General features: G+C 48.4%; 1 protein-coding gene across 1 annotated transcript in view; it reads right to left on the bottom strand.

The window, feature by feature from the left end:
- Positions 1–15,631, bottom strand: part of rasgef1ba (RasGEF domain family, member 1Ba) — a 209,536-nt gene that overhangs the window by 151,034 nt on the left and 42,871 nt on the right. Inside the window, exon 2 of the mRNA XM_070863893.1 lies at positions 10,018–10,200. Coding sequence (XP_070719994.1) covers positions 10,018–10,194 — 177 coding nt within the window. The 5' untranslated portion in view covers positions 10,195–10,200. The remainder of the gene's footprint in view (positions 1–10,017; positions 10,201–15,631) is intronic.

Raw genomic sequence — 15,631 nt, 5'->3', positions numbered from 1 at the left:
ATTTCTGGCCATTTGGAATGCAAGTTGTTGTGTATTAACCCTTGGTAACCTATATCCCACGGCCACCAGAGGGCCTACCTGCTGGGAGTTCCAAGGGATCCCAGCATCCCTTTGGAGCACTGGATATAAGCAGACCACCCACGAGGTACCTGCACTCTGGAGTTTTATTAAAGGAGCTAAGGTCACACTTACTCATTGCTCACAGTACTCAGTTCATCCTTTATTATGAGCGTATCAATTGGCGAGGAGATAACGAACAACAGCGCGAAAATGCAAAGAACAGTTGGTATCCTGGAGAAGTTCTCAGAAGGGGATGACCGGGAGGCCTTCTTGGAGAGACATGACCAATACTTTGTGGCCAACGAGCTGGAAGGGGACGAGAATGCTGCCAAATGAAGGGCGATCCTCCTTACTGTCTGTGGGGCAACAACCTATGGCCTCATGAAGAATCTTCTAGCTCCGGTAAAACCAACAACTAAATCCTATGAAGAATTGTATACACTGGTGCAGGAATACCTAAATCCTAAAGAAAGCGTTTTGATGGCGAGGTATCGGCTCTACACGTGTCAACGGTCGGAGTTGCAGGAAGTGGCGAGCTACGTCGCTGAACTAAGGCGCTTCGCAGGACATTGTGAATTTGAGGGATTCCTCGAACAAATGCTGAGAGACTTTTTGTGCTTGGCATTGGCCATGAGGTAATCCTTCGCAAACTATTGACTGTTGAAACTCCGAACCTGAACAAAGCCATAACGATAGCCCAGGCATTTATGTCCACCAGCGACAACACAAAACAAATTTTGCAGCATAAAGAGGTTTCGGCCAGTACTGTGCATAAAGTAACGTCGTTTTCAAGCAGGAATATACATGGCAGAACGTATATGCCGGCTGCTGCACGACCTCAGATGACCCAGAGTCTGCCATCAATCGTTAATGTGAGGCAGTTAACACCCTGTTGGTGTTGTGGAGGTGATCATCGGGCCCATCAATGCCACTTCAAACACTATGCGTGCAATGGCTGCAGAACAATGAGACACCTCCAGCGAGTGTGCAGGCGAGCTGCAAACCCTGCAAACCACCACGTTGCAGAGGAAGATCGATCCACTGTGGATCAGGCTGAATTGGAGACTCGAACTGAGGAGGCACAAGTGTACAGGGTACACACCTTCACCACGAAATGTCCACCAATAATGTTGAAAGTTGAACTGAACGGAATTCCAGTATCCATGGAACTGGACACAGGTGTGAGCCAGTCCATAATGAGCAAAATGGCCTCCAACAGGCTGTGGTGCAACAAGACACTCAGGCCCAAGCTCAGCCCCATTCACACTAAGCTGAGAACTTACACCAAGGAACTAATCCCTGTAATTGGCCGTGCAGAAGTCAAAGTCTCCTATGATGGAGCAGTGCATGAACTCCCACTGTGGATTGTGTCAGGGGATGGCCCCACACTGTTTAGCAGAAGCTGGCTGGGAAAAATCCGCTGGAACTGGGATGACATCTGAGCGCTTTTGTCTGTCAACGACGCCTCATGTACCCAGGTTCTGAGCAGATTTCTATTGTTGTTCGAGCCAGGCATTGGAAGCTTCTCGGGGGCGAAAGTGCAGATCCATTTGGTTCCCAGTATGCGACCCATCCACCTCAAGGCACGGGCAGTGCCGTATATGATGCGTGGGAAAGTGAAAATTGAGCTGGATAGGCTGCAGCGAGAAGGCATCATCGCGCCGGTGGAATTCAACGAGTGGGCCAGTACAATTGTCCCTTTACTTAAAGGTGACGGCACGGTCAGAATTTGTGGGGACTATAAAGTAACGATTAACCGTTTTTCGCTACAGGACCAGTACTCGCTACCCAAGGCAGACGACCTATTTGCGACCCTGGCTGGAGGCAAGACGTTCACCAGGTTGGACCTGACCTCGGCCTACATGATGCAGGAGCTGGAGGAATCTTCAAAAGGTCTCACCTGCATCAACACACACAAAGGTCTGTTCATCTATAACAGATGCCCGTTCGGGATTCGGTCGGCCGCAGCAATCTTCCAACGGTAGATGGAAAGTTTGCTAAAGTCGGTCCTTCGCACTGTGGTTTTCCAGGACGACATACTGGTTACAGGTCGGGACACCATTGAGCACTTGAAGAATCTGGAAGAGGTTCTTAATCGGTTGGATCGTGTGGGACTCAGGTTGAAATGCTCGAAGTATGTTTTCCTGGCGCCGGATGTCGAGTTCTTGGGACGAGGAATCGCAGCAGACGGCATCAGACCCACTGATGCCAAGCTGGAGGCCATCAAGAACGCACTAAGACCACAGAACGTAACGGAGCTGTGGTCGTTCCTGGGACTCCTCAACTATTTAGGTAGTTTCCTATCTGGGTTAAGCACCTTGCTAGAACCTCTACATGTGCTACTGCGCAAGGGAGACGACTGGGTATAGGGGAAATCACAAGAGGCTGCCTTTGAGAAGGTCACAAATCTGTTGTGTTCAAACAAACTGCTTGTCCTGTATAACCCATGTAAATGATTAGTGCTAGCTTGCAATGCGTCGGGTGTGTGTTACAACAGGCTAATGAATCGGGGATTTTGCAACCGGTCGCCTATGCATCCAGGAGTCTGTCCAAACTGAATGGGGCTACAGCATGATTGAAAAAGAGGCTCTGGCGTGCGTTTATGGGTGAAAAAAATGCGGCAATATTTGTTTGGCCTCAAGTTTGAGCTTGAAACTGACCACAAGCCGCTCACATCGCTATTCTCTGAGAGCAAAGGGATTAACACCAATGCCTCTGCCCGCATCCAAAGGTGGGCGCTCATGGTGTCGGCATACAACTATGTAATCTGCCACAGACCAGGCACAGAGAACTGCGCTGATGCTCTTAGTCGGCTACCATTGCCCACCACCGGGGTGGAAATGGCACAGCCTGCAGACTTGCTCATGGTAATGGATGCATTTGAAAACGAAAAGTCACCCATTACGGCCCGCCAGATCAGGACCTGGACGAGCCAGAATCCTTTACTGTCCTTGGTAAAAAACTGTGTCCTCCATGGGAGTTGGTCCAGCATCCCAGCGGAGATGCAGAAGGCGATTAAGCCGTTCCACAGGCGCAAAGATAAAATGTCCCTCCAGGCGGCCTGTCTGTTGTGGGGCAATTGTGTGGTCTTGCCCAAGAGGGGCAGGGGAACATTCATTTGTGACCTGCACAGCACCCACCCAGGCATTGTAATGATGAAAGCTATAGCCAGATCCCATGTATGGTGGCTCCGGCATCGACTCAGATTTAGAGTCATGCGTGCGCCAGTGCAACACTTGCTCTCAGCTGATCAATGCACCCATAGAGGTACCACTAAGTTTGTGGTCGTGGCCCTCCAAACCATGGTCGAGGATCCATGTGGACTATGCGGGCCCATTTCTAGCAAAATGTTCTTGGTGGTTGTAGATGCTTATTCAAAATGGATTGAATGTGTAATAATGTCTGTCAGCACATCCACAGCCACCATCGAAAGCCTACGAGCCATATTTGCCACACACGGCCTACCTGATGTCCTAGTCAGCGACAATGGGCCATGTTTCACCAGTGCTGAATTCAAGGAATTCATGACCCGGAATGGGATCAAGCACGTCACATCTGCCACGTTCAAGCCAGCATCTAACGGCCAGGCACAACGGGCAGTTCAGACCATCAAGCAAAGCTTGAAACGCATGTCAGAAGGCTCCCTGCAGACCCGGCTGTCCTGAGTGCTGCTCTGCTACCGCACCAGACCCCACTCACTCATCAGGGTTCCTCCAACCGAGCTGCTCATGAAAAGGGTACTCAAAACAAGGCTCTCGCTTGTCCACGCTGATCGCCATGATCACGTGGAGGGCAAGTGGCTTCAACAAAATATATACCATGACTGTGCAAATTTGTCACGCGATATTGAGATCAATGTTCCTGTGTTTATACTCAGTTATGGACATGGTCCCAAATGGCTTGCTGGCACGGTCATCGCCAAAGAAGGGAATAGGGTGTTTCAGGCCAAATTGGCCAATTGACTAAACTGCAGAAAACATTTGGACCAAATCAAATTGCAGTTCACAAACAGCTACGAACAACCCGAAGAAGACATCACCAACTTTGACCCTCCAACACACACACAAGTGGCAACCGACATCATGGTTGACCACGAAGCTGAACTCACCATCCCCATCAGCCTAACAAGACCGGCTGCCCAGCAGCCCAGTGAAGAACTAACCAACTCATCCACACCTGCATTTGTACTGAGACGATCGACAAGGGAGCAAAAAGCCTTGGGAGCACTGTATATAAGCAGACCATCCACGAGGTACCTGCACTCTGGAGTCTAAGTAAAGGAGCTAAGGTCACACTTACTCATTGCTCACAGTACTCAGTTTCATCCTTTATTATGAGCGTATCACAAGTCATGTACTACAACAAGGAAATGCTGGTGCTGTGGAGCTGCTTCAACTGGACCAAAGATATCCCACTGAAGTTGTTGCCATGGTCTTTGTGGCCATGGAATGGGTTTCATTGGCGCTGGTCAGATGTTTGTGGCCTTTTCGCTCAGACTGCATGCTTCGCAGTTTGAGACAAACTGCTCGATGCGAGTGTCAATCCCAGGCCACCATACTGAATCGTGACATCTCTGCTTCATGCGGACACTGCCAGGGTGTCCATCATGTGCCAATGAGAGAACGTGCTGTTGAAATGACTTTGGAATTACTGCTCTATCACCACGCGCTAGGCAGCCATCATTCCAAATGGAAAATTCATCGTAAAGTCTGTGGAATGCTTTCAGGTCTTCCAGAATTTGCTTTGGCAACTCCATCTGGAGGAAGTGGCAGACGTGCTGGAGCATCACTCTGTGATTCGGTTTTGAGTTTGTCACAGGAGACAAGATTTCTGATGGACTGAGTGATGATCGATGTGACATATGTGTCATCATCTGTGAATAAGTCAGCACCAGAGTCCGAAAGAGGTGTTGAGCGGCTGAGCATGTCAGCTACGTGGTTGCGACTGCCAGCGATGTACTGTACATCAAAGTTATACTGATAAGGCAATCTGACCATCAGCTGATTCGTAGTAGTCTGTGCCCAGATCCAGTTGCGTAGTTAGCGCTTGGTGATCCGTACGGAGGGTAAATTTCCTGCCATCGAGGTAGATGTGCCAGCGTTCATATGCGTAGATGCAAGTGAGTGCTTCGCGTTCCCCTGTAGAGTACTTAAGTTCTGCAGACGAGAGCGTGTGAGAGGCGAAGGCTACTGGGCGTTCCAGGCCGTCAATCCATTGCGAGAGCACAGCACCCATAGCGGTGCCTGATACATCCGTGGTGACATACGTAGTGACATTCAGATCAAAGTGCGCGAGGATAGGAGGGGATGTGGTTTTCTTCTTTAGAGTGGTGAATGCCTGAGCCTGGGAATCTGTCCATTCCCAAGGAATGTCCTTGCGCAGCAACTTGCGAAGTAGTTTGACAACGTGTGCGTAGTGCGGGATGAACTTCAGATAGAAGTTGCAAATGCCGAGGAATAATGAAAGTTCTTTGATGTTGGTAGCCTCCTGCGTTTGCTGGATCGCGTCAAGGTTGTCAAGCGTCTTGTGCTGTGACTCTGTAGACCAGAAAGTTTATTTCTCCAGCAGTGAATGTACACTTATCGGCTTTAAGTGTAATGTTTATGTATAGCAAGTCTAGCCATAACTGTGTGATGTCGCTGGTCATGTTCTTCCATTGTCCGTCCATAGAATACAATATCATCAAGCAGATTGAGGGCTCCCTCTATGCCTGCTAGCATAGTGGTGACAATCTTCTGAAATGCACTTGGTGCAGATGATAGTCCGTGGGGCATGCATCGATACTGATACAGACCTTTATGTGTCGTGAATGCCGTGAGCGGTTTGCTGTCCTCTGGTAGGGGTATTTGCAGGTAACTGTGGCGCATGTCGAGTTTTGTAAAGACTGAGCCGTGGAATTCTGAAGACAGTTCGTCGATGGTAGGAAGAGGGTACTTGTCAGGGATGACGACCTTGTTGACTGTTATGTTCAGAATAACTCCACAAGACTGTATGCTGTAAGTTCAAACTGGTGTGACCTTAATCTCTTTAATCAAACTCCAGAGTGCAGAAGCATGGCAGACAACCTTTTATACTTGCTTGCATGAGGTTCGCAGGTGACCCTTGGGTCTCCAACAGGTGCGTCCCCTGGTGGCAAGTCTTACACTATTATAAAGTTTACATACATAACATTGACCTCTTTCAGATCAATGCATAGACAGATCTCCCCATTTTTACGCCAAGCAATGACTAAGTTTGAGATCGAGAATGAGGAGTTGATGCTTTCAATGATTCCCTGGGATTCGAGTCACGTTCATTCTGCGGATACTTGGTCGCGAACCGCGAATGGGAGACAGCGAAGTTGCTGCATAACCGGTTTGACGGAAGGATCAACGAGGGGATGATGACAGAATTTTGTTGTCACTCCAAACCCTGTGACGATTGAGCGATACTGCTTGTCAAAGTCCACCGTGTACACAGGTGTGCCAGTTGGGTCATAAACCTTGAACCCGAGCTGTAACAAACAAATAGAGTATGAACACAACACTGCCATTGCTGCCAACCATGGATTCGCCCCAGCCAATTCCGACAGAAGGCGCCAGTCTGCAGCCGGCCCTTCCAGGGCCAGAGCTGGTCAAAGGCGTCCTAGAAGGACATCGGTAGCTTCTCACCTGAAACACAGCAGCCTTCCCAGAGCCATGATGCAGCCACAGGGGAGACACTGCGGCGTAGTTTCAGAATAGGTATGCATAACAGGGGTTATAAGGAAATGCACAAGAGTGAGAATTGATAATTCGTATCTTTTGTGGATCCATTATTTCTGGTCTAATAAATCTTTATTTTGGGTTTGAATATCTGTACGTGTCTCTCATTTCACTGAGGACAATGATGTGTAAAAGAGCTTATTTGTTTGCCCATGGAGATACACAGATGATGGATAAAATGCGCATGAACTCAACGGAACCGAGCAGCAATGAGACGGTTTAGGACTTCCCTTGCAGGGTCGGGATGGCGACACAGCCTCCTGTGTGACCACTGACCTGCATCCTGGTCTTCCTCGTGTGCCTCATCATCCTCCTCCTCCTCCTCCTCCTGCGCCTCGTGCTCCTGTGCCTCCTCCTCCTACTGGTCCTGCTCCTCAGGTGGTACTGCTGCCTCATCCTCCAATGGTTGTGCCCTCATGATTGCCAAGTTGTCAAGCATGCAGCAGACAACCACGAATAGGGATACCCGCTCAGGCAAGTACTGCAACATTCCTCCTGAGTGATCCAGGCAACGGAACCTCTGTTTAAGGATTCCGATGCACTGCTCAATTATAGCTGAACGAGAGTCATTGTAGGATTGCTGCACAGCAGTCCTGAGGTTACGAAGGGGATTCAGCAGCCAAGTGCAGAGTGGGTAGCACTTGTCACCAAGAAGCCAGCCATAATCTTGGTTTGGCCCAGCAAAGACGCCTGGCACACCGGTCTGCCACAGGATGAAAGCATCGTGGCTGCTGTCGGGATACCGGGCATCATCTGCCATGATTTTGCGGTTGTGGTCACACACCAGCTAGACACTGAGGCAGTGGAAATCCTTGCGGTTACGGAAGATCTCAGGATTGTTCTGTGGCGCCCTCAATGCGATGTGGGTGCAGTCTATAGTGCCCTAAACCCTGGGGAAGCCATCAATACCTCACGAATCCGGTCTGCGCTCCAACTGCTTCTCCCTGCTCACAGGGAAGGATATGTAGTCCCTCCTCCTCTTATACAGAGCAGGTCTCCAGTTGCCTTGGTTAATCCTTGCCACTGGATCAAGACCTAGCTCTGTCAAGCCCGTGTGGTGGCTGGCGTGCAACGATCACCACATGTTAAAAAATTCACGCACAGGCATCTTCCACCCCTTCAATTGGAGTTCAGGTCTAGAACATCGAAACACCTGTGAACTCGTGGAAGCAAGTCATCCTTGTTCGAGGGACCGCCTATGATACAGAGCATCTGTCACCTAACGGATGGAGCCATGCATGGCAAACTGGGAGATGTTCGAGATGTCTGCTGTTGCAGCTTGAAAATATCCAGTCGCATCGAAATTGAGGGCAATGGTGACCTTTGATGTCACTGACAGAGCTGTCCTCAACCTTGTTTGAGGTTGCAGGTCTGGGTGCAGGAGATTGCACAGCTCCGTCACGATGTCTTTGCAGAATCGCAGTCTCCAGAGACAATGCTCATCAGTCAGGTCCATGTAGGAGAACCGCTGTCTGTAGACCCTTGGACGATAGGGCCTTCTGCCGCCATGTCTATGTAGGCATCTTCCTCTGACAGCTTCCTGTTTTAATTATTCTTTGTTGGGAAACATCTAGCATCAACTTGTCACAATGGCATGGTAGAGCTTGGTAACTCTTTGTGTGTACAATAGCAGGTGTAAACCTGTTGTCCAATGCTCTGTGGCATAGTCCACTGGGACTCCAAAACATGCAATTATTTTCAATTCATTCTTGGAATGTGTGCGTCACTGGCAAGGCTAGCATTTATTGCCCATCCCTAATTGCCCTTAATGTGGTGAAGGTGTTTCCAGAGTGCTGTTAGGGCGGGAATTTCCAGCGACGATGAAGGATTGACGATATATTTCCAGGTCAGGATGCGTGTGATTGGGAGGGGAACTTTCGGGTGATGGGGTTCCCATACGCCTGTTGTCCTTGTTGTCTTAGATGGTAGAGGTCGTGGGTTTGGAAAATGCTGCCAAAGAAGCCTTGGCCGGATCACAAATCTAACACAGCAATTTGCATTTGCAAAGCTGGCATTAAACACTTATGCTTAACGTGTATTAATAATACAGACCTGCTGAATTACAGCCTTCACTCTGTGCTAGCGACCATTTTGGTCTCTGCAGGACACTAACAGCAAAACACTAGATAACTCTCTAATTCCCTTTTGCTGATTGTAAATATGGAGAGGGAGAAAAGATAAGTTTTGATCGAACTCCTGTCTCTGCAGTTTCCACAAGATTTTTAATCATCTTGTTTTCTATGCACTCCCAATACATTTTTCCCAGCATAGTTCCCAAGCACCGCAAATACATGAAAAACATTCTGAACAAATAATGCTCAGAAAACAAAACTGCTTCTTGTCTCCAAACTAAATGTTTGCACAGCTGACCAGAAATATCAACAAACAAGTAGAAAAATCTAATACAGGTTAAACCTCCCTTATCCAGAACTCCTTTATCCGGAACCACTCCTCGTCCAGAACCATTCCCGACTACCGGGTGGCGCATGCACAGAACTCCGACATGAACAAATTGAACAAATTGAAGCCCTTGCTCACTGCCGACTCCTGCAATCGCTGGCCTGACCCCGCGATCCACCGCCCCCCTCCACCACCCCCAATCATGATTTCTCTGCCGCACTCCCAGCCCCAAGCCAGCCAGCCCCGATATCCCCTTGCTGAGTACCTGTACTATCCAATTTAACGTGACCACCCCTCATCCGGAAAAATCCCTTATCCAGAACAGGCCAGGTCCCGAGGGTTACGGACAAGGGAGGTTCAACCTGTAATTGCCTTGAAGTAAAATTCATAATTTCCCCATCACAATAAGCCTTTCTGCTTTGCAGGAAAGTTTAAAAATGTACAGTGGCAGTGTTGGATTCCTGCTGAGCTGGTGACAGTGAGGAATTTTACTTTTTTTATCCATGTTTACTTTAAGCTACAATATGCAAGTGTATTTTACACCAAAGCCTGGCCTTAGAATCAGAACATTTTTTGGGGACAGGAAAACCAGTCTCCGTCACTAAGGGAGTTGCCTGCCATGTTTTCTACTGCTGCTAGCAGGGAGTGCAAAATATTCTGGACACATTAGCTGCTGCACATCTTCTGCTTTGTTCAGTGCTAGGGGCCAAATTACTTCTGCGCCATTGTGCCACGGTGAAGATATAAACATATTTTCTTTATGCAAAACAATTGTGCTATGAAACATATACAGACACAGTTGAATTATACATACATCAGGATAGTAGTCCACTGTAGGCACAAGGTGCCTGATCAGTGCCTCCAGAGACCCCGACACAAGGTTGTTGTCATGGTAAAATAGACCTCCACAATTCTCCTCTCTGGATGAGTACAGATGTCGGCTGTAACCACTGCTGTTAAACATTGCTGCAAAGGTTGGTGTTTGCGGCATGCTTTCCTGTTTTTGAAAATAAAAAGAGATAATGCTTATTACTCGTCTATAAAATCAGTGCAACACAAGATTATATTGTTTGCTGTGATGTTGCTGTCAGCCTGGACTTCTTGAAGCCTGGTTCACAGTTCCAGGCAGTTAATATCATGACCAGGATTCTTCTCCACAGTCCCGCTTATTGCTGCCTCCCCTCTCCGATCTAGATTTACTTCTTGTGCCCTTGTCAGGAGCACCACTGGTTGCATCTTTCCTGACCACCATGTGTAAACTGGAAGTGGAGGGGGGGGGGGGGGGGGTGGGCTAGGTCCCAAGCTGATTTTCCTCCTGCCTGCCCCATTACCGCCACTTCCTGGGGCTGCAATGGAGAAGGAGACACAAGGCATGGGAACATAGGAACAGGAGTAGGTCATTCAACCTCTTGAACCTGCTCCACCATTCAATGAGATCATGGCTGTTCTGTCTCTTAACATCATCCACCTCTCTTGGCTCCATATCCTTTTATACCCTTGCTAGCAAAAAGCTATCGATCTCAGATTTAAAGTGATTAATTAAGCTAGCATTTACTGCTTTTTGTGGAAGAGTTTCGCACTTCTACCACCCTTTGAATGCAGAAGTGTTTCCTAACTTCTCTCTTGAATGGCCTGGCTCTGATTTTAAGGTTATGTCTCTTTGTCCTCGGAAGCGGCAGCAACTACCCTGAGGACCATACCCCTGCCACCTCGCAATGAATGGATAGGCCTTGTTGTAGCTTCCTCTTCCTCTGATCTTACCCAACTTAACTTCCTGCACAGGCCTCAGTCTCTGATGCCTACTAGAATGCCAGGGACCAGACCTTTTGGGTTCTTCAACCCTTTTACTGGCCGGTCACCTCTTGTGTGTTGCGGCAGTGCTCCACTGCAGCACCACTAGGACTGTAGGGATGGGAAATGACAAGTTCCATCTTGGCAGTAGGAATCTTGATGGGAAATCGTTGTGCATACGGTATAAGATCTGGCCCAGGAAGTTGGGTCAGGTTTCCAGTGGTGATTGAGCATCAGGCAGATGTACCACCCTGTGAGAACACCACCACTGGGAGGATCATCCCATCCATTGACTCAGCCTTTTCTCTGGGTGAAACTGCTTAGAAATAGCAGAAACTTTCCACACACATTTAATTTCATTCAAATCCATTATGTACAGTGTGAGGATTAAGAGCAAGTAGGCAGTCTGCAACCCAACAACACTCCCTCCCCAATTTTACTCCTTTCTTTGATTAACACCCCTATCCTCTGCCACCTATAAAAAAATCAGGCTTTCTGTTACCATAAATAAAACTCTGAGAATACCTTAATATGACTAAATATAAATAAGCAACACTGCTTGGCCTTACACAGTTGAAATATGACAGTGGCTGATTACCAGTCATACATATTGATTTTACAGTGTGAAATTCCTGCCCTCGAGTTAGGTGTATTCACCTTTCACTCTGAGATTTAGTATATTTAGAATGCTGCATATTTCTATGAACTCCAGATTTATTAAACATTGCACCTTATATGATGCATTGTAAATCCTGTAAGCTTTTTAAATGTATTTTCAAACCTGTCAACAAAATCACTTGTAAATCAAATGGGTGAGTTGAGCATGCTATTGGAAATCGTTCAATGGAAAATTGTTTTTAACACTGTGGCCTGGATATTAACAGAGGCAGGTTACGTAGGCGGGGTGGGGAGGGGGTCGGAGTTTCAAATGGGAAACCCGGAAGTCCTGGTTTTCCAGCATTCTTAACTCCACAACGTGTGTCTTTTGGTCCTGACAGGTTCCCCACCCGGAAGTCAGCCTGATTGACAGGCGGGATGCACTTCGGAGCAGGCTGCAGGACAAGGTAGGTTCAACCCCCGACCTTGGTGGGGGTGACCGATCCCGTGGGTTTCCGATCCCCAACCCGGGGGTGGGGGGGTCTGATACATGACCGTGAGGTGGGGGCTGGGGGTTCCTATCCCCGATCCTGGGAGCATTTGTATGGCAGTGGGGCCTGATGTCGAGGAGCTTGGCGGGACGATGGGTAAGCACTCTTGCTCCTCCTGCATGAAGGAATGGCATGAAGGCAGTTACCTTCTCCCCAAAGTTGTCCACACCTCGCTTCAGCTTCTGGGTTTCCTGAGGCCTGCGAAACCCGGCTGCCCACTGTAAAATTGGCAACACAGGTTAACTCAGAGGCTGCCAGCCTTGTTGACATATTTAAATTGGCAACCTGCCTCCTGGGAGCGGGTTGGCTGCCCACCCCTTGTCCCGCCTCCGTAAAACCCTGAAGTGGACAGGTTGGGGTCAGGGTTCAGAACTTTAAAATTTTCAGCCCCCCACCCGCTCCCAACCCAGCCATTTTTCAGTGCTAAAATTACCCCGTGTCCCTATATTATTCTTATTACAGTTTAAAATTTAGCTTTGTTCTGAACTAATCACTATAATTTCTTCTCTTACAATGCTTTGTCACACCAACAGATGTCACCACAGAGTAGTTGTATACAGGTAAAATCCTCCGCCTCAATGGCCGGAATGCTCCAGGGTGGCAGCGGGTGAGATCGGTGACGGATTGGGTGGAAAAGTTGTTATTTTTGACAGCAGGATGGGAACCAGCTGTCATCTCGCTCCGATGCGCCTTTCCCCCAGGCGCGCCTGTCATCGGGGTGCCAACCCGACTGGCAGCAGCAGGCAACCTAACTGAGATGATTATCAGTTAGTTTACAGGCACTTAAGAGCCTTCTTTCACTTACTTGTTAAATTTCCCTGCATGGCCACGGGATTTTCGCAGCCCGGGAACCACGACTGTCAACCTGAGGCAGGAGTTCTGTGGCCATTGCTCCATCTGATTACTTGACAGCATCAAGTGTACAGTAAAAGCTCCCACCTGGCAGATGATCACCTTCCTCAGGCAGAACGTATTGCTCAGTCCATTTCCAGCACATATTCTACAGGCTGTAAGTGTTTCCAGCAAAATCTCCATCCACTGTCACCTCATTGGAAGAACTCTCTCACCATTGACAGATTGCTTCTGTCATCTGTACTTCACCTGCCATCTATTCCATCAGTATGGGTGCCCTTTATAATGTCTCACCTTGGTCCTCAGAATCCCACGACAATCAGCCCCAACACCAGCAGCACCAGGCACACCAACAGCACCAATAACAACACCAACCGTCTCCATAATCACCTGATGCTGCACAGGACACAGGGCATCAGCACCTGAGCACTTTGCTGCCTGGGAGGCCAGGATGACCTTGTCCTGGCCAGATTTAGTTAACTTTACACTGTACACCCGTATAGCTGCCACATGATGCACCAGGTTGGCACCACCTCTCCCCAACACCTTAAAGCATCCCTACAATGACCAAGCCATTCCTTTCATACTCACCGCCATACCAGAGTGGGGGGCGGGGAGGGAGTACCATTATGTCTCATCATTCACTGCAATTCATTAGGTCACTTCTAAAGGTGCACACAAATCTGTCCAATAGTGTTGAAAATAAAGATTTTTATGTTTGACGCCACATTGACAGAAACTTTACATAGACAGTGGATAAAACATCCAAGTGGCTACCCTTGTGTGTTGTCAGTTGGTATGATTGCACTAGGATGAGGGTGAGTGTGAGGAGTGGCTAGTGAGATGAGGATGTGATAATGTAGATAGAGAAGGATGGGTGGAGGTGCAAGATAAATTGGTGTGAGTAAGGATGTGCAGGAGTAGAGTAGAGAAGGCAGAGTGATGGGGATGTGATGAAAGGCACAGCAGCATGAGCTTGAGTGTGGCTTTGTACTAAAGTTTCCTGATCTAATGAAATCATTGAAATATTTGCGGCACTGTACCCAGGTCTTCCGGACCAAATCCCTACTTGTGACCTCCTCTGCAATCTGCAACCAGGCTGTGCTAATCTCCAGGGGAGGTCTCTTCCGCCCATTGGGAGAAAAGAGGACCACCCTGCGTGCTCTGACTCCCTCCATAAGGATATGGAGGGAGTCATGGGAGAGCCTGAGTGCATCCCTCTGTCTATGTGCAGTCATTGTCAGTGTTTGCAGCACTCCAATGCTGCAGTGCACTGACAGCACTATGTTGGATTAAACTTCAAATCTAATGTGTCCATGGTCCCTTTAAAGATCCCGGCTGAAAATGCGTCAGGAATGACGTCACCAAACCCGCTCCATCTCATTGGGCTGGGTAAGACGCTGGGCATGCTTAATCGGCCCCATTAAGGTAACTTCATTTTCAAGAGTAGGATGGAGCCAACAGCGAGGTTGCGAACCTCCATGGACATCGCCCACACCGGACCTGCCCAGGTGAGCAAAATTACAGCCAATGAGTTTCTGATCACAACTATGGGCTAGAACCTCCACTTTTGAGCTTAGCACCCAAAAATGGGCATTATTTCCAGCGTGGACATTAAAAAAGGGTTTTCCGATCGCCGGCTTCTCGCCCATTCGCAAAACACCTGGTTTACATTTTTGAAAATGGGCATTACCGCGAGCGATATCAAATGGTGGTAACGTTAAATTTTTCTGACCTTCTGCCGTAAAGTGTGGCTGTCCTTAGCTTTTTTTGGGGGGGCGACAGCCCAGTGATGTGAAATGGGCCTTAGCGATGTGAGATGGCCCTCAGCAATGTGGAAGGCAAGGCTTCCCTGGCAATGGCCTTCTGCGCATGCGGTTTCTTTTTGCTAGCAAGTTTTCCCGCGATTCGGGAAGTCAGGGGTCATCCATGCATGCGCAAAAGGCAAAGGTAAAGGGAGAGAGAGAGGAGAGAGAGAGAAAGAGCTTTTTGGAAAATTAGAAGAGATAAAACTAAAATATGTCTTCTTCTGATAATGTCCATGATGTGGAAGGGGGGAGGAGGATCTCAAAAGAGGTTCAGGAGATGCACTCCCGGTGGGCCCATTTAACCCGGGGTGGGCGTGGGAAACCCCCACCTTAGGCGTACCATAAAATCTTGGGCGAGATCGCAGATGTGGTGTCATCGGTGTCCCACAAGACGAGGGGACCCAACCAGTGCCGGAAGCGCTGGAACAGCCTGGTTGCTTCAGCAAGAATAAGTATAAATTTTAAATTATAATGATGCAAATCGTAATTATAAATTTCCTGGATTGAAATTAAGCTCGTATTCTTACATATATACCTTGCTAAGATCTGGACAGGACTTGGAACCTGCGCCCTTTTTAAGTCTCACTGCGTCAGTCTCTCTGGCTGCTGTCACTTACACAGTGACCCAGCCTGGACTGGGGGAGAGCTGCCCTTGCTCACTGTCTGCTCTGGGACACTTTGGGACATTAGCTCCTGTCATTGCCGAGTTCCCCAGCTATCCTGATACCCACCACCCCCAGGGGCCCTTCAATGGAGATTGTAGTCGAGATGTTTGTGTCAAGCATTAGATCCTAAACATGATCTTTGTTATAACCATGCATCAATTGTG

Source organism: Pristiophorus japonicus, chromosome 2 (genome assembly GCF_044704955.1).
Source record: "Pristiophorus japonicus isolate sPriJap1 chromosome 2, sPriJap1.hap1, whole genome shotgun sequence".
Classification (NCBI taxonomy): Eukaryota; Metazoa; Chordata; class Chondrichthyes; family Pristiophoridae; genus Pristiophorus; species Pristiophorus japonicus.
Note: the sequence above shows the minus strand (reverse complement) of the source record. Positions and strands in the feature narration are given on the sequence as shown.